The sequence below is a fragment of the Nansenia antarctica genome, assembly GCF_963989245.1.
Source record: "Nansenia antarctica genome assembly, chromosome: 12".
Lineage (NCBI taxonomy): Eukaryota > Metazoa > Chordata > Actinopteri > Argentiniformes > Microstomatidae > Nansenia > Nansenia antarctica.
In genome coordinates, this window is record NC_137682.1 from 17,507,060 (window position 1) to 17,529,974 (window position 22,915).

At 42.0% G+C, this 22,915-nt stretch overlaps 2 protein-coding genes and 1 long non-coding RNA gene across 3 annotated transcripts; 2 read left to right on the plus strand and 1 right to left on the minus strand.

Annotated features, from left to right (window-relative positions):
- Positions 1-420: 420 nt before the first annotated feature.
- On the plus strand, positions 421-10,486 carry sgk3 (serum/glucocorticoid regulated kinase family member 3; the record flags this gene model as incomplete). The annotated part of the gene is made up of 16 exons (XM_080542734.1): positions 421-498; positions 724-807; positions 1,278-1,350; positions 1,619-1,694; positions 2,169-2,244; positions 2,583-2,632; positions 2,851-2,908; positions 3,430-3,513; positions 4,775-4,906; positions 5,946-6,058; positions 6,911-6,947; positions 7,585-7,671; positions 7,944-8,039; positions 8,466-8,621; positions 9,129-9,218; positions 10,316-10,486. The coding sequence occupies 16 exons, from the start codon at positions 421-423 to the stop codon at positions 10,484-10,486; spliced, it is 1,461 nt and encodes a 486-aa protein (XP_080398860.1).
- A 1,531-nt stretch (positions 10,487-12,017) lies between these two features.
- Positions 12,018-19,442, plus strand: mcmdc2 (minichromosome maintenance domain containing 2; the record flags this gene model as incomplete). The annotated part of the gene is made up of 14 exons (XM_080542995.1): positions 12,018-12,111; positions 12,676-12,806; positions 13,659-13,718; positions 13,983-14,178; positions 14,353-14,475; positions 14,676-14,777; positions 15,493-15,621; positions 15,943-16,180; positions 16,435-16,640; positions 16,942-17,108; positions 17,802-17,981; positions 18,133-18,275; positions 18,834-18,943; positions 19,276-19,442. The coding sequence occupies 14 exons, from the start codon at positions 12,018-12,020 to the stop codon at positions 19,440-19,442; spliced, it is 2,046 nt and encodes a 681-aa protein (XP_080399121.1).
- Positions 19,443-19,664: 222 nt separating this feature from the next.
- Positions 19,665-22,908, minus strand: LOC308168476. The gene is made up of 5 exons (XR_013937734.1): positions 22,830-22,908; positions 22,548-22,601; positions 21,494-21,552; positions 21,193-21,271; positions 19,665-20,695 (listed from the first exon to the last, which is right to left on the minus strand). It is a non-coding gene; the product is annotated as an uncharacterized lncRNA (long non-coding RNA).
- Positions 22,909-22,915: the final 7 nt, after the last annotated feature.

Consider the following 22,915-nt stretch of genomic DNA (forward strand, 5'->3'; position numbering starts at 1 on the left):
ACCCAACAATACAACTCCAAACTCAGTGGGGATCTGCAAAGGTGGCTACAGCTATTTGATCTTATGGTTGACTAGATATCATTCCAGATGGAAATGTCACACAAACAAGCAGCAGCAGACACACTGCCATTGATTAGACCACATCCTTTCCTATGCTGCATTTCTACAGTACATTTATATGCTCCATTTTTATGCTGCATTTCTGTCTGCAAACTATTGAACATCAGGCTAGGCTAGCCCTCTGGTTCCATACTCTCTGAGATGTTTAGAGTTTCTATATCTGTCCCCCACAGCAGTGACCCAGGATGGGGATGGACCAGGTGTCCACGTGAACTCTTTGAGGGGCTGCTAAGGAACTTGACCCTCTGACCCAATAAGCTGTGATTGACCTTTCACCTTTGAACTCCAACGGGCCTCAGGATGGAGGAAACGTCCAGCTGCCCCAATGTCAGCATTCCCTGTTACAACGAGCAGAGGGACAAAAAGAAACGATACACTGTGAGTATTGCCATGGTGACAGCTGTTCAACAGGCTATGAGTAATACTGTGGAGTACCACGCTGTGTGTCCTTCAATTAACTGAACAATCTCACACTGCCACGGACAGATCGGGTCAATGGTAGCTGTGTTATATCCATACTACACCATGTATTGTATTTATGGATACCATATCTCATATGTGTCCTCTATTCATACAACTGAACTGTCTTTTGCATTTGACCAGGTTTACAAAGTGATGGTCAATGTTGGAAGACATGAATGGTTTGTCTTCAGGCGTTATGCAGAGTTTGATAAGCTCTACAACGCAGTAAGTGGAAGCTTTGTCATTATTATTATTATTATTATTATTATTATTATTATTATTGTCATTCAGAGTATACAAGTGGGGGTTAAAACAGAACATATTATGATGGAACAGTTTTCCCCGCTTTTCTTTTCTTTTCCTGCTAATGTCTTAGTCTGAGATCAGATTACTTATAATGGGCTTATATTATAACTATACAAAGAGAGTTATTGTCTTATCTGATTGTTTTGCCTTTAAGGTCATAGAATTTATTTTTGTCTAGTGGACGTGAAAGTCACTGAGTTGATCTGTTAGCAATGCCTGGGTTTATGACGTCACACATTCTAGATCTCTTTCGGCTTCCTACTGTATGCCTATCTTTAGACTTTGGAAATAGTAATTGTGCATTTGTGCGTAGTAGTTGACATTTAGATCTGGCTATGCCTTATGTACTTACATCCTGTAAACGTATGCTATATTGTCTTTTGATGCAGTTAAGGAAGCAGTTTCCTTCTTTGAACTTGAAAATCCCAGCTAAGAGAATATTTGGAGATAACTTTGACCCAGGTATGGTACTGACACATATATTAACATCACAATTTCATCAGCATGTCTTTCAGATCTGTCTACTGGCATGCAGTTACAATAATATGTTTTATTGAAACAAATTAGATCAAGGAGACCTGAGGGATTGGATTATGGATGATATGAAACCATAATGTTACTGCCTTCATCTCATTTTCTCACATGTCTGAATATTGAATGTGCACATGAGCTATAATCATTACCTTTGTGCTAGCCATTATTTGATGTACTATTTGGTATAATTCTTTAGAATTCATCAAACAAAGACGAACAGGGCTACACGAATTCATTCAGAAAATCGTCTCGAATCCTCAGCTCAGCAACCAGTACGTATAATAGATTTTACTCTCAAGACAATGAAGTTATTGTATCAAATTGCTGACTTAAATCAATGAACTGAGCTCAATGGTCTGGATCAAATGATCAAATGCATACAATGTCTTTAGCTCTGGTCTAAATGAGTGATGCAAAAGAGTGACCTCAGTGTCCAAAACCTCTACAGTATGTACCCCCTCCTGTACAAAACCTCTACAGTATGTACCCCCTCCTGTACAAAACCTCTACAGTATGTACCCCCTCCCTACAGTAGTCTGGTTAGGTAATGTACTCCCTCAGAAGAACAGTGTCGCACCAAAGTATGTGTGTGTTGTCTACATACAGTACAACTATGCCTGTTTTGTCTGTAACACCCTCCTGTAATGTGTCTCTTCCAGTAGTGTTTAAGATGGAATCAGTGGTGTGCCTGTGTGTGTGTGACAGAGCTCTAACATGTGACCACTCTGCCCCTCTCCAACCTGCAGGCCTGATGTCAGGAGCTTCCTGCAGATGGACAAATCCCAAAACTTCTCCGATGCCTCTGAGGACGAAGACGACAAGGTACAGTCTGATGTCTGCTTTTAAATAAGAAAGTGCGTCCAAAATGGTTTAGGCTTTAGAAGGAGCACCAATCAACATTTCTCATTTGAAAGATGAATTGGTCTACTCTATCTTACATTTAAGTCATTTAGCAGATGCTTTTATCCAAAGCAACTTACAATAAGTACATTTGCCTCAGTAAGTGAATCAACTATACAACAGTCATCGTAAGTAAAACCTATGATAAGAACAAGTGCCATCGGCAGTCACAGTGGAAGGAAGGAAGAAAAAAAAAAATTTAGATTATTTTTTTACGTGCACTTGTATCTTAAGCTTTACATTTCCTCTCTGGTTTACAGAACAGCACTACCTCCAGAAACATTAACCTGGGACCATCTGGAAATCCACAGTATGTTCCACATTCACACATGGAGGCCTGCAAATTGTTGTTACCTTTGCAGTGCAAACTAGTGTTTTTGTTTTTGTGAATTCCAATTCTCTCAGTTTCCACATCAAGCCTATATTAGCCATTAGCCATGACAATGTACACAATGTTATTGTTATTGCTCTATTATAATATTGTAATTACTTAATTTCAGTTTCATGTAAGATTTTGTTTTATTTCAGTGCAAAGCCCACAGATTTTGACTTTCTCAAAGTTATCGGAAAGGGGAGTTTTGGAAAGGTATGTGATCTGTTGATACTCATACTGTTTCACTCAAAGAAATAGAATAAATATGATTTTTAGATAAGCTGCTTATTGGATCATTTTTACTCCCCAGGATTTATGAACATTGTGTCGCTGGATTGTATTATCAAAACCCAACGTGCGTTTATTCATGTCAAAACGTGCAAAAAATACCATTATTACCAACGCTAGTCATCACTCTATCATTACTAAATATATAGTTTAATTTGACTTGAAATGTTTACATAGTGGCACCACCAAGCTCACTGCATGGTGCAGCACCACTCGTCCATTCTTTGGAGAACCCTAGGTTGTGTACTTGTGTACAATTATTTGTTTTAGTGTGGTCTACCATTGTGGTAAAGGATACAGTGTTACTTCTGTAACTTCTGTAAATGGCCTTTCCATTTGGGAAGTGAAAGTCTCAGTTCTGGAATGTCAGGGCACCATTGTTTGTAGGTGATTATTGTCCCTGCTGTGGATAGTGAACCCACCATGCTTTCTCTCCCACGCAAAAGGTTCTCCTTGCGAAACGGAAACTGGATGGGAAGTATTACGCCATCAAAGTCCTGCAGAAGAGGGTTATCCTCAACAGGAGAGAGGTAAATTCTGTCTGAAGTGCTGTTGGGTTTTCAAATGTTTCTGACCCCCATCTGTTTCAGGGGAATTAAATGTTTATGCTCGCCACACTAAAGCATTCCTCCTACAGGGTATCCGCGGTGTCTTGAAAAGTATTACAAGTTGATAAATCAATTTTGGGAAAATGAAGACCCTTATTAATAAGTATTAAAAAGTCTGATCACGATTTTATGAGGTCTTGAATTTTGTTGGTATTTTTCTGAATTAGACTCTGTCCAAAGAGTTTGAGTCCTAAACACTTTTAGTAAAAGTTCGTGAATTTATTAGCTTTATTAAAAAACAAAGATGAACCGGAGATTGTGTTGTTTGATAGTGGTCTAGTCTATTGTTTGATAGTGGTCTAGTCTATTGTTGCGTTCGCTAGGGTGACAGTTGGGAGCTTACCTGGTCTGGAAGTAACCGGTAGGCCTGTAAGCAAACAAACATTCGATATTCGATATTTAAAAACTTTTTTTTTTTTTACTGCTCTGCTGGGCTATGTTTGTTGATACGTGTATGGGTCGGATAGGTTATCGCGTTGGTCGCGTTGTTTAATGTTGTTTAATGTTGTTTAATGTTGTTGAAAGTCCGATCGTGTTGCGCTGGGGTTGTATCCGTAACGTTGGCGACGTTGTCAAGCGACGTTGTCAAGCTGTTCCTCCGCTTCTTACTTCCGCTGTGCATTGTGGGTAATGTAGTTCTGTAAGATTGATACGATGTTTCTCAGAAATGACCTGATATACTCTGATACATTGTGATGAATTGAGTTGATTGCTTTTGATAACTCAATTCACAAACAATGTAAAAGCCTACTGTTTAACTGTTTGAATACAAATTAATGCAATAATATTTATATATTTATATTTATATATTTAGGAAAATATGTATTGCTGTGTTATTAGAACATGACTGTTATCTACATTTTAGATTTTCTGTTTACATTTTAGGTTTATAACCTGCTACTGCTACTGACTGTGGTGAACATTTATATTTAAATAAACCACAAATTACCAAATTGAGTTATTCCAACGTTTGATCTCTTGACACCCCGTTCGGTGGGGATACAGAACCGAATATCTATTGCAAACTAAAACTGTTAAGTTAAAGGCGTCACTGATGTAAACGGTTACATCTCGAAGTGGCGGTGAGGTCTGGAAAAATATTGACAAGGTCTTTAAAAAGTCTTAGAAAGGTATTGAAATTAACCTCAAGATTCCTGTATATACCCTGTCCTACTTTTACCAGCAAAAACACATCATGGCGGAACGCAATGTGCTTTTGAAGAACGTGAAACACCCATTTCTGGTCGGATTGCACTACTCCTTCCAGACAACAGACAAATTGTACTTTGTCTTGGATTTCATCAATGGAGGAGAAGTGAGTAGTTTCACTCTTATTAATAATAAGGACTCGCACTGTGAGTCATTGGATCAAGGGAAACCCAGAATAGCGCTAACACAGGAAGCTGCTGTAAACTCCGCTCGGATGTGACTGCTGACCTGCTGAGGGACAGACACAGACTAAGCCTAGCTGCGGACTAAATGCATGTACAGTGGAGATTGCAGAGTGAGGGAGGAGGGGCTTTTGGATCAATGTGTAAAAAGCACCTTAGATCAGCTCTTAAGAGCAACCTGATCCTACTCACTAAAACACCAGCACTGCTCTAGCAGAAGTCATTTCTGTCTTCAGCTCCTATTGGGAAAGGCAGGTCAAGTGTGACCGTACAGACCCCAGGTCATCTTTGACCCAGACCTCTCTATAAAGCTGTTGAAATGTGCCCCTTTGTGTGGGACAACACTTGCAAATTAAGCTAGCTTTTGAACTGCTGATTTTAACTGGTAACAAGTAGACTGCACTTTGATGTGAAGAAAGTTGGTTGGAGCTGAATTTCCACATAACAATATATCTTGACCACATGTGCAACGGAAGCCAATGTAACTATAAAAAATATTTATTAGTATTTTTATACATACCATTCTGGACTGGCAGAAAGACAGCCCAAACCCAGAGTGATTCAGACAGGATATTGGAGGTCTGTAGTGTTTCTCTAACCGTTGTATAATGGCCAGTTTCTGACAATAGTAAAATGGTAGAGATATCTAAAGAGATCCCTCTATGGATCTCTCCTCACAATCTGTTGAATCTGAGAAGGGACACGTGTAGCTTTTTCAGGGAGTTGTGGCTAATCTCTTAGCTCATGTCAGTCTTGATGCTAGCAGACTCGTTTCTAGTTAATCCCTTCAACATGCTTGAGTAAATTATAATTGTGAAGTGGAATTTGCTGACAGGGTAGGAAGTGTGACCCACAGGTCAGTTTTGTGACTTACAACCAGGGCATGGTGTGATATTTTTGGTATCATTCAGCCATGATGTCTCATCTGTCCTCTAACTGTTGGACTGTCTTCTATGATCATAGCTTTTCTTCCATCTCCAAAAAGAGCGAACCTTTCCAGAACCCAGAGCCAAGTTCTACATCGCTGAAATGGCAAGTGCACTGGGATATCTGCATTCTCTCAACATTGTTTACAGGTGAGTGGTGATGCATGCACACGCACGCAGTATAGGGCTATTGGATCATTGGATCAATGAGTCACCAGTAGTCCAGTAGTGTGTGTGTGTGTGTGTGTGTGTGTGTGTGTGTGTGTGTGTGTGTGTGTGTGTGGATGGGTGGGTGTGTGTGGGAGTGTGTGAGAGCGCACGCATGCAGTAGGGCTATTGGATCAATGAGTCACCAGTTGTGTGTGTGTGTGTGTGTGTGTGTGTGTGTGGGTGTGTGTGTGTGTGTGTCAGGTTGGCTTTGGTGTGCCACGTGGATGAATTTGTTGCCAAGGGAATAAAAGTTTACAGTACAGTAACTGGCACATGTTATGGTGAATTCTGCATTAACTGTCCCGTTCGATCAATGCAACGGGCCTATATTCAATGAGTTGCTACGTCCCACAAAAAAAAGCATCTTTTGTGACATTCCTAGAACTTTCAGAGCATTTAAGGGGTTTCTATATATAGCCCTCACATGAAGTAATTTTCATTAAGTCAAATGTAATAGCACAGAGCAGTCATGCTTACGCAGCATGTATAATTGTAGATTAACTTGACAAGTGAGTACAATTTTCTTTACAAGGGTGTGTCCCCATATTATCTGAAACAAACTCATTTCACTGTCTTTTTAGCTTGATTCAAAGTTCACTCCTGTCAAGTGTCAATATGCATTCATTTAAATGAAAATGGAAAAAAGGAAAAAAAGTAGTTTATCCTCCTTATTTTGCTCATAACCACTTTCCTAAACATAGATTGTATTAGGTAATAGATGGTACAATTGAATTATCCAATAGCTAGGGATTTAGAACAATGAATTTTGATCCAATTTCTTATTTCTACCAGGGATTTGAAGCCAGAAAATATTCTTCTCGACTTTGAAGTAAGTCCTTAATCATTCTCAGTCAGTTTGCAGTGCATTAGAATGCACTATTTCATGAATGAACTAAAGTGTTTGTAAAGTTCTAAATATGGAGTAGCTTAGGGCTGGAAGTTCTCTTTTACTTTCTTTGTTTGTGTGCAATGATTGTATCTTTGTATGTAAGAGCTGACCCAGAAAATATTACTATGAAAACCTGAAGCATTCCCCTATGGAGGGAGTCTACCTAGTATTTTAAAATCACCCAAAACCATGTTCATGATTTATTATACTTTAGATTTAATTTAAGTAAGTGAGTCATGTGTGCACTACGGAATGTAAACAAAACTGACTGGTTGTTAAGAAAACAAGCATGTGTGGTTCCCCGGTCGAAGCGTAATCTTTTCCCATCCATATCTTCCACAAATGGGAATGTCGTTCTTTTTGTTTCAGCAGTAGAGAATGCGTGTGATTGGATTATGTTTTACTCATGCATTTCCTGACCAACCTTATTGAGAAAGTGAGGAAATTGTGAGTGGTCTGAGGGGACTACTCTGGCCAACATTCCACAGCAACAATAGATTCTTCAGTTTGGGAGGATAATGAGCTGCTTGTGTGGCGCACACTGTCTAAAAATGTCTCTTTCACCTTTTTTTTAAAGGGGCATATAGTGTTGACGGACTTCGGATTGTGCAAGGAAGGCATATCTCAAGCTGAGACAACTTCCACATTCTGTGGGACACCTGAGGTAACATTGCATTAGTAGCCTCTGTTTTTGTTCACAAGCCTCCCTTTCTATTGTCAAAATACGAAATATTGACCAAGGCAGGTCTGGCATGAAAATTGCTAAATATAATCATTTTACAAGTCTGAATATGGGCATGAGTCATGTTATCAGGGCCAGTGTATAAGGCAATGAATCACCACACCATCTTCACCACCCACAGTTCACACTTCACCCCACTGAATTCAAAAGGCCTGTCTTTTCTAAATGTATGTTTTAACCTTCTCATTCAACAGTACCTAGCGCCAGAGGTCCTGAGGAAGCAGCCTTATGACAACACTGTAGACTGGTGGTGTTTGGGCTCGGTGCTTTATGAAATGCTGTTTGGCTTGGTGAGTTTAGTAGAGAGTCTCTTTCCTCAACCATCGACGGTTTGGAAGCTTATAGATCTGATCATAATCGTGTGCTTGGGGCGGCTGTGGCGCAGGAGGTAGAGCTGCCGTCTATGGTTCGCATGGTTGGCAGATCAGTGGTTCGAGCCCCGGCTGGCCACATGTCGAAGTGTTCTTTGGGCAAGACACTGTGACTGAACCCCAAATTGCTCCCAGTGAGCGGGCCGGCGCCTTGCATGGTAGCTTGCCGCCATCGGTGTGAGAACGTGTGTGTGAATGGGTGAACGAGAGGCCGTTGTGAAGCGCTTTGGATAAAGGCGTCCATTTACCATTTTACCATTTACTTGTCCAGCCTTCTCAAAACAATGTACTCCTGCACACTCGCATCACACACTCCCTAAGCACCCTTTAATGTTTCTCTTACAGCCTCCGTTCTACAGCAGGGACACACACGAGATGTACGACAACATCCTCCACAAGCCCCTGATGCAGCGTGCCGGTGGGTCCAGCACGGCCTGGTCCCTCCTCCAAGCTCTCCTGGAGAAGGAAGGCACCCAGAGGCTGGGCTCCAGAGACGACTTTGTAAGTGACGTTTGTCAGTGTCGTGAATTTACTGAATTTATTATGTTACCAACCCACGGCTTTTTGAAATATTTCGGACATCCACCGAGTACATATTGTCACAACTGTTACTTCTCAGTATTCGCTACTGTGTTGTTATGATCGCTAGCATTCATTTAGATAGGTCTGCACAGTGTGTCACCATGTGGGCTCCCTCTGGTGGACAAACAATGTACTGTATGTGACAAACAGTTTTGGTCCCTCTGTGGCAGACACAAGCCTTTTTTCTGTTGTTAGGAATATGACTCCTCTCCTCCATCCTCCACTTACTGTCCTCAATAAGCGTTGGAGGACAATATGAAAGGAGAGGAACCCTTCTCCTCCAATGCATTTTCAGTAGGACATGAGTGGAGAACAGAGAGGATGCGAAGAGTCGTGTTCCCTATTGAGAAAAAGTGACAGTGACTTTTGAGTTGGACCGAAAAAATCGAACAGATGAAGATATGATGTTTTCTTTTCCTTTTTCAGAATGAGATCAAAGCACACAACTTCTTTTCCTCCATCAACTGGGACGACCTTGAACAGAGGAAGATTCCACCTCCATTCACTCCTAATGTGGTAAATATAATACAAACTTTGGAGCCATGAGTCTAGGGCTGCATCTACTGATTATTTTGTCATTGATTAATCGGTAGATTAACAAAACAAACAAACAAAATTGGTGATTTTCGCGACTTGACAATTCCCAACTTGTTACCTCTTTCACCAGACACTGTCACATACTGTATATCATGCTTGGTGGGAAGGGACGAAAAGTAAACAGGACTTATGGTGCTGTCTTACTGCCGTCTTCACAATGCACTCCGGGATGCTTTTGCTTCAAGTGTTCGTGCATAGCCGTTGTACTGCTGTGATAAGCCATTTCCAATTTGCTTAGAGCTTAGAGACCATGCCTACATTTTTGCCATTTAGCAGACGCCTTATTCCAAAGCAATCGATACATTTGACTAAGCAAGTGAATCATCAATTCACCAGTCGTAGCAGGAAGAGTAATCTAGCTCAGGCCAGGGGCCATTGGCAGTGTTTTTTTTGTTGTTGTTTTTTTGACACGCGAGAAACAGTACAAGTACTATTCGAGCACCTACAGGGAGTTTAACAGTCTGACCGCAGAAGGGATGAAGGATTTGGAATAGCGGTTTGTTCTACAAGCAGGCAAGGCAAAGCGACGCCCTGATGACAACAGAGATAATTCAGAGATAACAGAGATAATTCTCCTGCCAGAACATGACCCAGAGACGCTAAAACGCTTTCTGCCTTCCGGAGGACTTGTTGGTTACAGGAGACATTTATGTCTCTCTGTTTCACTCCAATTATCTTAAAACAGATTGTCAGGCTCTGGAACCAGCAGATAAAAGAACACCTTAAGAGACTCTCAATAAAGGATTGGTAAAAAAAAAGACACAGGATGACAGGCCTGACAGAGAAGGAGTTAAGTTTATGGAGAAGGTGGATTCTCTGTTGCCTCCGTTTCACAATAATAATAACAATAATAATAACTTTTATTTGTATAGCACTTTTCCTGCAAACGTTGCCTACAATATCAATACAATACAATAGCCTCAGTGTTCACATAAAATGTCATCACATTGTACTCACTCTAACTAGAGACCACATGCATGAAATCATGTTGAATTGTATTTTTTCCTGTCTTGCAGAATTCTCCGTATGACATTGCAAACTTTGATCCAGAATTCACAGACGAGACTGTTCCGAACTCTGTGTGCTTGTCTGCTGAACATTCCATAGTCAATGCTAGTGTGATGGAGGCTGACGACGCCTTCCTGGGATTCTCCTACGCCCCGCCCTCTGATGACTCCTTCCTATGAAAGGCCCTGCCCCCGGGTTCTGTAAAATTGCCTTAACCTGTCTTGATGGTGCTTTTGAAAAAGGGAAGAATTCATACTGTGGATGAACCCGTTTGATAAGCCAAAGCAAGCATTTGCGACCAGACAGCACTTGGAAAATGGTATTGGCAGCAAAGTGTGTGTCAAGAAACCTTTATTTTTACCTAATGATATTTATATAACAGATTATATTTTTAAGAAACGTTGACCATCTTTCTTGACAAATGTAATAGGTTGCTGGCTCATGTTGATGATCCAGATTTAAGTCCAAAATTCATCCTTTGTTGGAAGAAGAAAAACCTATTCCTCCTCTTTGTCACAGTGCGATCAAAACAAGTTTTTTTTCTGGGGGTTCTGCTTAAAGTTTAACTTGAAACTTGGCATTTTCTGTTTCTCCCCCATCTGAACAAGTTTTTTTCTCAACAACATCACTGGATAGTGGTGTCTAGAAAGAGATATATTAATGGCAGAGCCATTGTCTTGATATGAAACTCATTAATGGGTCATTGTTAATGTTGGATGAATTTGTTGCTCAGTTGGGAATTGGGAATACTTGAGACGTCACTGAACAGAGCCGGTTTGTTGACAGGTTATTTCTATTCATGTTTCCATTTTTGATAAACATTATAGATTCTGTAATGGCTAGCCTATATATCGGTGACCTTTTTACTTAGCAAGTAGATGTCATTTTCTATGTTGTTGGCTTGCCTGTCTGTATTGTAGTTTATACGCTGTTAATATGCCTTAATTGACACTCAAATAATCCTGAGGACAGAAATCCTCAACCTCAACCAGGATGATTTTGTAATTACACGATTGAGGGAAACCTCAACAAAGAATGCTTTGGCTCGCCAATGTTTAAGATGTACTGTAGGCAATTAAAATACCAGTAATAATTAAATGAACTGTGTGTGTGCTGTGTGTGGTACTTTATTTGCGTGGGTGTGTGCGATGTATTCTATACATCTCTATAATATGTTTTGATATGATAGACCTTGCTGACTGGCAGCTTATTAGTGTGCTTGCAGTAGCAAACGTTGCCAAAAATCGCTAATTTTATACAATGTCCTTAATCATGAGAAATGCATTGCTTCTTTAGGGTCATTGATGAAAACAGTGCTTTGATAGAGAGTATACTTAGCGTATATATATATACATAAACGTCACGTGTTACACCTGTCACATATGTACAGATAACAATATAACCTTCACAATAAATGTGTACAAGGCACCACGACACAAATATGTACCATGAATGTACACTCATCCTAACACGAGAACACACATCCCAACAGACCCTATAAACAATTTAGCATGGTTTTGCCCACTCAGATGGTAACTGGTCTGATCCATGGACTATTACTGCACGTGCAGACAGTGATTGGCTCGCAGTTGGCCGTGGCGCGCGGGTGTGTAGCTGAACACAGCGCGGGAACAAGGTAACCAACCTTAGCTAGCTCGTTGACGTGCCTCTGCGGTTAGTTTTAGTAGACAGTCACACACAAAGTAGAAAATGGAGACTCTTTCATTACAAGAGTCCGTTTTGTCTTATTTAGACAGAAGTGGAGGTCTTCTTCAACTCGCTGAAGACTGTAAATCATTCAACGGTAAGCAGCTTTAGGAGTACATGAAAGTAGCTAGTAGTCATCCTCTGGAGTAGGCTAGGTAACGGTTAGCCTCTGGTGGGACTTCGTGACGTTAGAATTATAAGGTTCTATTATCTAAATTTTTGTAAAAATTTAGTTTTTTTACATAATCTGACCCATTAGGTGTTTATTAATGCCTGTGTGGTGTTATTTTTAAAATGTTGACATTTTTTAGTTAGTAATTCATAAAATACAAAGGTTCCATCTCACAAAACATAATGGAATGTAAAAACTTTGACGCTCAATATCTCTGAACTGCCCTAAACGGAGATAGAACCGTATCATTCTAAACGGAGATAGAACCTTATCATTCTAAACTCACGACTTCTGTCAGAAGTCTGAAGAGATTAGTTTGTGTAGAGTCGACATTGAAGTACTGAGGGTATTGAAGTTCTCAGTGGATCAATAATATATATACATATATTTTTTTTAAATCAATTACCACACCAAGGTACCAGAATGCCTGCAGTTTCCTTCATGTCATGTTGGTATTTTTAAGGTCCCTTTCTGTTCTGTTGTGTCCAGATCCCCAGCAGTGCGAGGCGGTCTACCGGTTCTGTATCAGTGTGAATCCCTCTGATCTGATAGAGCTGGACCCAAGGCTGGGTGACTGTGTGCTTCACCACCCCCTAAGAGCTATAGCACTGTTTCAGTCAGTAAGTCAATATAACCACCACCCCCCCCCCCCCCCCCCTCACACACAACACTGCCACTATCTGTACATTATAATACACACTATTGTATTGTAATACACACAAAACACAGTTTTGTTGAGACAAATTACTGTTTAGCTGGTTTTAGTCACTGAATGTAAGAATGTCATTGTAAACCAAAACAATGATTTAACTCATGCCAGCCATAATCCCTATATGACAAGTTTGGTAATTCAGGAGGCTATGAATGGAAGCATTACCTTAGCTTACCTCTGGTCTCTGGATCAAAATATTTGAAATTCTACAGTGAATATGTGTCATTGATGGCAATAGAGGAGAGTGTATATTTTGATATAGTGAGGATTGGAGTAGGGTATCCATCTCATAGGTCAACTCAATATAGTGTATAGCTGGTCATTCTGAAAGGCTAGGAAAGGAAGTGATACTAGATTTAACATTTCTATTTTAGACATAAAAGTAGGATTTATTATGGAACTATCTCTGAATCATTTCTCAGTGTGTATTCCAATGGATTAGATCTAAATACATTATATTGAACATGTTAATCAGATATTCATGACAAAGTATTATTAGCCTATGAACATCATCTGTAATCCTAATCTCTAAAAGACAATATAGCCTATTATCTATTTAATCTATTCTGTCTATTCTAATATATTGACAAAACACAGTTATATTATTTATATCAGAAGGTCATACTATTAGGACCAATGATCATAGTGTGTTTTAATAATAAAATCCACCTTAAACTTACTAACAAAAATAAAATTGGGGTACCTATATTTTTTAAATGTATGTGATGTTCACACTGCTGTGTTTTCTCACTCCTTACAGGTGTGTTTTCTATCAATAAAGACACTTTCACTCATAGAAAAAATTCACACACAGAGCCAGGTAAGAATATCTCTCACTCATGCTACATTAATCATCATCATCCCATACAAATGCACCAATAAGTCATCAATGCCATCATCATCATTATCTTAATAAAGTTCTATATAGTTGTGCAAGCTTTATTGTATCCAATAGACAATCCCCCCCGGCGACTAATATTCTTATTGTCCATGTTTTCATTATTTTCCTGATCACACCCTGAGACTTATTGCGGATGCCCAGTAATTGTATACAAGTCTGTTTGACCTGTTTGTTTTCCCTGAGGTGAATGTGATTCTGAAGTTGACACACTTGCCTGCGTTTCCTGAGTACATCCTGGACCTGTGTGAGTTCCCCCGGGGGTACGGCCCCATGCGGCCCATGGCCATGGAGGGCCTCGTCATCGCCATGACCAGGGTCACCAAGTACACCCAGGGGGCCAGGTTCCTCTGCACAGAGGACGACTGCCCCTGCTCAACAGGTACTGTTGCCCTGCCCTGAGTATCACAGATGTAGTCCAGGTGCCACTCTCTCGTCTCTGCTTTGGCCAATGTGCCTGTCCTGTTGTTTTCTGGAATGCAGAGATAATAATAATAATAATAATAATAATAATAATAATAATAATAATATTATAAGTCGATGGTGTCACCGCCAGGGTTCCATCACATCCGAGTGCACATGCCGGGCGCCACTGAGTCAGCCACGGTGAGGAGTGACTTCAGCTGCCGGCTCTGCTCCTCATCCCTCAAAGAGGATGTCACGTTCAGGGTGCTGGGAGGTGAGACGATATGGTTGTGCACATAAATGATGTCTGCTTAAGTATTCTATCAACTTTCCAGGCTGTTGTAAAGGTCACTATGTCTAATGAGACTACTGAAGCAGTGTCCTCGATCTGCTGCTGATCATCGGTGTGTGTGTGTGTGTGTGTGTGTGCGTGTGTGTGTGTGTGTGTGTGTGTGTGTGTGTGTGTGTAAATAGACAAGCAGCTGGTGGAGCTGATCCATATCAAAGCACTAGATGTCCTGAGTGTCCATCCACAAAGTGCAATGAGGTACCAGTCTATCACCCTGTTTCTCAGAGGTAGGCACACATCTGTATTTTTTCTTTCTTTCATCGTTTTCAACATAACGTCTCTAACAACAATGTAGTGGCAGCAAATCTCTTGCCGACTAGGATAGTGTGTGTGCGTAGCTGAAACTAGTAACCATGCATTTATAACATAAAAGATCAATCCCTAAATGTTTATGGGATGAGCAGTTATTACAAGTCATAATTTGGCTGTAATATCTTCATGGTAAAGGTAATAGAAAAAGTACATATTGTGTAGTTGGAGGCTCATTAATTTCCTCCTGCTTTCTTAAATGAGCTTCATTTTGGAGCATAAACTCAAAGGGGGAGAGTTCAAATAAATAGAGCTTTGAGTAGCCAGCCACGCACATTGCCCCTTGGTGAGATATTAGGTGTTCCTGTCCCCTCCAATAACATTGTCCAGCCATTACCCCTGAGATACTAGCGATTCTCAGGGCCAGTATTAGCATATTCTGTTGACCTAGTCTTATGGAGGAATTCAATCCACAGGGCTCCTGTTACTAAGCCTATATGTTAATAAGTGTAAGGAACACTCATTAGCTGGTCGCCCGACGCACACACACTGGGATCTTTGTTCTGGAAGCCTAGCTCTGTGTTTCTCTTGGCAGCAGTGTGTAGGTGGCATGCATGTTTCTTCAATAATCAGCAGACAGGACAGGACAACCCCCTTAAGAAGTGTTATTGTTTTGTTTCTCTGGGTTTTTAGACGAACTGTGTAACTCCATGAGAATCGGCCGGCTCTACAGAGTCCTGGGCATACCTGCGCATGTGCACCAGTGGCCCAATGTCACCTGGAGCGTGGAGGCCAATAACGTCCAACCGTGGGCGCCAGCATGTAAGGAAGGACCCGCTTAGATCAGCGTAACATTAAATTATACTCCTAATGTAAGGACCTGCTTTTCCACCTTTTATACTGTGAATGTATTTATAGTACACTCGTGGGAAAGGAGTCCTTCTCAAAGCATTACTCAAGTCGTCATAGTTTCCTCACATGACTCTAATTTGAGGTCAGGGGTATTTGTATGGATGTGTATGTGGGTGTTTGTGTGTGTCTGTGTCCCTGCCTGCTGCTTGCCCACACTGTACGTGTATTAAGAGCAGTATTCAAAACTCATCAGTATCATATTCCCCACCTCCCTCCCACCACACTGAACAGACCCCTGCCCCATCAGTGATAACTTCCAGGCGCTGTGGAGAGCCACAGCCTTTTCTCCCTGGAGGTTTTCGGCCATCGTGGCCAACTCCTTTGGGTCGGCAGTGGTTCCCCCGGGTCTGTACCCGACACTGAAGCTGAGTCTGCTGCTCAGCCTGGTCCAGACCAGAGAGGAGGAACCAGACTCAAGGCACTACCTGGACGTACTGGCCCTGACCAGTGACCCACTCATACTGGACAGGTAAGTACAGCAGGGAGAGGTTTGAGAGACGTCCACACGTGTTTGATACCATTCCTCATTCCATACCACGCATTACAATGGAACCTGTCCTACGTCGACCAGCCTCCCCTGTACTGTATCTGAGCACTGCTATGGGATGACTACTCTCTGAGCCTGTGATATTGAGTCTGGGTTATTGAAATCCTTGAGCAGATGAATGTTTTTGAGCCTTAAAAGCCCACTAAAATGGAGTCATAAACCAACTGTGTGTTCAGGCTGATGGCGTACAGCCTGGGCCTGGCAGGGCGTGGGATCAGACACCAGGCCTCGGGGGAGATGTTTGCCTCTCTATCCCGGGACGAGCACGGAGTGGGCACCGCCAACATCCACGCTGGCTCTGTCCTGCTGGCCACCGGGGGCGTCTGCATGCTGGGGGACCTGGCCTCCTACAGGAAGGACAAGATGGACGCCTTGCAGTCAGGTACGGAGTAGGAGTCCTCCATGGCTGGGGCTCATTCACTCGGGCAGTTTAAATATGTTGGTTGAGGAACTTTGTCATTGTATCGATATTGTGGACAGGGTGCATCTGCAAAAGAGGCATTGGTCTCAGTGTGTTCCCCCTGAGTCTTAGTGAGCCAGCTCTGCTTGTCCTGGTTACTCAGTGACTACTGACTACTGCTCTGTCAGCTGCTAATGACAATGGCTGAGGGAGAGACGAGGAAGAGAGTATGGAGACAATGGTCACACATCATAAACAACCTCTTCCTCCTCTTCTCTCTCAGCTCTGGAGAGCCGGACAGCGTCTGTGTTCATCCCAGGGAAGAAGTATGGAGATGATTCTGACCAGCAGCTCTCCTTCCCAGTCCAGTGCAGCTTCTGGGCACTGGGAGACTCCACAGTCCCCTCCCGCAAGCCTACCAGGGGGGACAGTGTCATGCTGGGAACAGCGGTGGGTTCACACAGTTAGCTTTCAAAACGGTCACTCCACCAGATATGATCAGAGTAGATTTATAATAATATATAAAGAGGTGCATTTACAATATTTGAAAAATGTGTCTCAAAGGTATTGCAAGCTTGATATTGTGGTTCTGTAACAATGTAATTCCTTATGAGCGATTTATTTTATGACATAATGCCAATAGAAAACTGGCAGAGACTATGTATTTTGGGTTCCACAAATGTCCAATTTCAATGAACCCAACTGTCTGTATTTAGGCCTTGGAGGCAAAACAGGAAGTGAAGACTATTTACTCTCTCCGGAGGAAGTAGTTAATTGGTCTCACTCAGGGAACAGGCTGTGCCCAACATAAAGAATAGACAATGCTTCAGCCTCAGTGCCAATTCAGGACGGACAAGAAATTGTAGTAGCCAGTAGTGGTCAAAGTCGTTCAATTCAAAGCTGGGGGCTGTCCATCTCTGTTCCAGGAAGGCTACTCTTATCTCCTCTCCAGCTATTGCCCACCTTTTGACATGGAACTCATATTTATGAGTCCAGTTTAGATTGTGATTAGGCTGAAGGAGAACAAAATGTTTTTGTAGGAACTAGGATTAGGCACCCCTGTGAGGATTAGGCATGCCAGTGAGGATTAGGTATCGCTTGTTGTACAGTAATGCTTTATTTGTTGTGTTATGTGTCCTGTAGGACATGGGACTAGTCCCTGCTCAGCTGGCAGAGGCCTTTGGTCTGGTGATCCAGTGTCGTGAGGGAGGGGGAGAGCAGGCCCTGCTTGCCCAGACTGTACACACCCTCAGGCAGGCAGTGCAACCTGGGGTGCCTCTATACCCAGCATGCATGCAGTTCACCACACAAGACTACCAGGGGGTATAACAACCAAATCTGTACTAAAACCATGCAATGCTTTTTCAATTCGATACAACTTGTGACAGACACTTAAACCAAATATCTGCCCATTGACTATTGTTTTTCTATTGTTCTGATGTGACACGGTGGACATGGTGCTCTCCTTCCCCAGCTCCTAGCCCACGCTCGGGGGCTGAAAGTGGAGCTGAGCCCTGGGGCAGAGAAGATGATCCATGGGTACTACATGGCCAGCCGGAGGGTTCGCTCAGACTCGGGGCAGGGGGTAAAGGTGTCTGTGGCCTCTATCAAACTCCTGTAAGAACTCACACCTCACTGCATGTTAGTGGTCACTCATAAGACCACCATGTTGAATGTTTACACACACAGAGTCTTGGAAGAATTCACATCTGCTACCTCCAGTTGCCTTGTTCACTGTAATGTCATGTTTTCTCCACAAGATGGAGCACCATTCCTCATTTCTCTCTCTGTCTCGCCAAAGAACATTTTTCATGTAGTTGCGAATGTTTGGAAAATTCTTTCAGTGTCAACCCTTTCTGTGTGAAAATGAACTGTTAAAATAAACATTTTTTCATCAAGGGGCACAATATTTTAAAAAGGCAAATGGAGTCCTCACTCTTGAGGGCTAACAGAGGGATTTGTCAGGTCCAAATGCCTGTTCACCACGCAATGCATTTATTGGCAAGATTTACTTTGCATTGTGGATATTAATATTGACTTGCTGTGCATTCTGTTATACACACATATTTGTGTTTTACATTTACACTACCTTGGGCTACAATAACACTTTTTTTTCAATTATTATTATTATTATATATTATTTAGTATTTTTTTCTTTGCTTGATTCTTTCCTAGAATTTCCCTGGCAGAGGCCCACAGTAAACTCTGTCTGAGAAACGAGGTGCTGGTGGAAGATGCAGTGGTTGCTGTGCTTCTGTGTGAAAACTCAATCATCCTACGACACGGTATAACATTAGTAGCACCCGAACTGACTAACAATTATTTCTGGTTTATTTCAAGGGTGTATACAGTATGTTATGTATGTATATTTCATATGTTTGAGCTTTGCCTCAGTGTGATGTAAATTCTGATGGAGAAGGATTGCAGTTGTCTGACAGTTTGATATGGATAAAATGCAATTAAATACCTGAAAATGTAAAAGTATGGGTACTTTTTTTTGCCCAGTAGTGTGGTTTTTGCTCCAATGTTGGTCTCAACCCCCCTGACCTAGTTCTAGTTCTGACAGTCTCTATGGAGGGTGAAGGGTTTGTCCTGAGACTATTTCCTCTACTTCCAGGGGCCTCTGCACTTGTTATCCCACCCAACGCTGTGTTTCCCTGTGAACTGAGTGACCTGGATGCGCTGCACAGGAGAGACCTGTCTCTGGAGCAGCTCCACCAGAGTATCCTGCACTTCATTTATGCCTATGCACCCGGGGCCGCAGACTACATCACAGAGGAGTAGAAGCCAGGTGAAAACTATTCACTAGTAGGTTATGTGCATGATCTGAGGTTTGAGGAAGTATACAATATAGTATTGCTATAAAAGTAGCCCTCAGCCTAAGGCTGTACTAAGATCATGTTGAGCCAGTGTATGCAGACAAAAAAAACAGAACACAAGTGTCTGCACAATAATATCTTTAATTATAATAGTTTCTCAGAATTATGAGCAGTGAGACATGAATTGAGTCATTCCTGCATACCAGAGTGGGCCACTAACACAATTAAATCATTTATTTATATAGCACATTTTGGGACAATCAAGCAATATAATGTACTTCAAAAGCCTCGCCTCTGTGCCCTACATTTCACCCCTCTGGGGAGGTTTTTTCCCTTTGCGACTTCAGTATAAACATTATACAAATAAACTTGATTTTAACCAATGACCATTTCAAATGCAGATTTGCCTCAGCCATTTTGGTACAACAATACTCAAATTATTGAAAATTAAATACAGTAATTTATTTCCATTGCAGTACCCTATTTTATCATGAGGCTTGGTGGCGATCTCTTCCCACGAGTTGGTCTCCAGATTGTAGGCGTGAATCTTGTCCAGAGGGACGGACGTCCAGGAGGTCCCCCCTCCCAGGATGTAGATCCTCCCTGGTGGTCAGGTCCAGCCCTGTGCTGTAGTTGTACCCTGTGGTTCCTCCAAACACATACAGGAAGCCGTTAATGATGGCCATGGCCTGTCCGTATATTCTGTTGGGCTTCTTCCCTCGGCAGTTGAGCAGCGACCACCGCTTGTACTTGACGTTGCAGACGTGGACGTCGATCCCGTTGTTACTAACAGGTTGTTGCCGTGCACAACGGCTGACATGGAGGCCAGCTCCGTGGGCATGTAGCCCTCTGTGCGGATCTGTTGCCAGGTGCTCGTGGCGAAGTGGTACCTCCACAGCTCCCTGAACTCGTCGTAGTCGGGGTTGTACCCTCCGAACATGTACTACCCTTAAATGTATCCCGTGCGTTGCCAGGTGTTTCATTAAGTTAGATGTGTTCCCTGCTTTACACGCGAATGATTTTAAGCATTTTGAGCACTTAAAAAATAAAATTGGACAGCTTGCACAATTAGAGCTGCACTCTGCATGGCAAGCGCGCTCTCTCTCTCTCTATGCTGCATAATGCACAGTGGTTACCAGCATGTACCAAGATCCTCCTTTGGAATCAACATGTAGATCCTTTGGTAGAGGCCCACGTCCACTGCAGGTCGAAACAAATCTGTGTGAGGAAACAGAAAAACAAACACTCAACATTGAATTGTGGCTTCAGGTTACATTGCATAAATGGAGTCATTGACAATGCTGGCTATTCAGAGAGTCAGTCTCATCACCCCAAATATGGTCTGATGGGTAAACGGCAAATATGTGAAATCACCATTGTTCCAGCAGTCACTGACAAAGGTGGTACAAGTACAACTATGTCATGTGTGAAATTTTAAAAAAGCAGCACAGCCCCATAATCAACACACTCCAGAACAATAAAGGCTATTACCTTAGACTACAAAGTCAGTTTCTTTTTTGTTTCTTTTGAAAAGCCAACCAGACTGGCAGGCTGTACAGTCTCAAGTTGGACAATGTGAAATCACCACAACCTCAGTAGTGACAGCGACTACAGGTTTCTAGACATTAAATGAAAGGTCATTTATATGGGCTAGAACAGATTAAGAGTCATGCAAGACTTTTCAGGTTTCTTTCTTCAGATAAATGGAACCTCACCAAAGATAAGCAGGTGATCATCATTCTTCATCATCATCATCGTCATCGTCGTCTTCAGTAACCTACCAGCCCATCAAGTCTTTGGGAGAAACAAACTGTTATTCTGATGATCATTACTAGTCAATGGTCAACAATACAGCCTCTTTACTCAGGAACCATGCTGGTGGTTCAGGTAGTTACAGTCTCAGCAACCCAATTATGGTCTGATGGGTAAACGGCAGTTTTGTAAAATCATCATTTTTCCAGCAGTCACTGACGAAGGGCGTTACATCAAATACCACAGGTCAGGAATCTAACTCACCTTAACTGTGACAAAGCTGGGCCTTGTAGCATTGTTAACCCACAAGCGATCCACAAAACCTAAAAAAAATAATGTTTTGTTCTAGTGAGAAAAACATGGAGTTCTGATTCAGACAAATTATAGTGGTCAGTGATTATGCTGCTGGTGGTTCAGGTAATTACAGTCTCAGCAACCCAATTATGGTCTGATGGGTAAACGGCAGTTTTGTAAAATCATCACAACTCCAGTAGCATCACTGACCAGCAGGGCACAATAAACATGGTAACTAGGGATGTCCCGATCCGATACTGATATCGGATATCGCCGCGATATTGGTCCTGAATGCTGGATCGCAGATCGGACCAGAAAAAAAAAAGGGCTCCGATCCGCGCTCTCGATCCGGCGTGTCGACAACAGTAGTAGCCAGTGGTCACGTGCATGACCAGGGCTCGATAGTGCGACTGTTTTGGTTTTCATTTGCGAGTGAATATATTTCTGTGCGACTTGGAAATACATTCAATCGCACCAGTGCGACTAAGAGACTGCTGAACTACTGTCATGCGCAGTCAAACTTATGTGTATAAGCGATGAGGGAATGAAAACAGTGAACAGAAACGCGTGTCGCAGAAATGCTTCACGCTAGTCCTATATGCGCTTAAAATGCGCATAAGCTCTCATAGTTCGTAGCGCTGTGTGCTTCCGGTTTCATTACAAAGAGGTTAACCCCATATGTGCCTGACGTCTAACAACATTCAAATGACTGTAACTTAGTCATCTTTTTTCGGATTTCAATGTATGACACATCATTTGAAAGCTTATGCTCCGTAGTTCCAATCCACATCACGTCGCATTTGTTGCTTTAATAAAGGCTGGCAGTCTTTAATTTAACTGTTGTTGGTGTGGACTATATACTGGGGAGGTATTTGTTATTATTCAGGGGTCAAAAAATGTATACAAATATCGGATCGGTATCGGTATCGCAGATACCCGAAGCCCAGGTATCGGTAGTGAAAGTGGGATCGGGACATCCCTAATGGTAACATCAAATATCAGGTCAGCAACCATCCAAACCCACCTTAGTTCAGACAAAGCTGTTCTTCAGCATGGTTAACTTCCAAGAGATCCACACCTATGACAGAAACAACATTGAAATTAACTTCTAGCAGCACCAATACATGAGTCTTATTTGGACAAACATGGGACAGTGATTAAGCTGCTGGTGGTTCAGGTAGTTACAGTCTCAGCAACCCAATTATGGTCTGATGGGTAAACGGCAGTTTTGTAAAATCATCATTTTTCCAGCAGTCACTGACGAAGGGCGTTACATCAAATACCACAGGTCAGGAATCTAACTCACCTTAACTGTGACAAAGCTGGGCCTTGTAGCATTGTTAACCCACAAGAGATCCACAAAACCTAAAAAAAATAAAAATAATGTTCTAG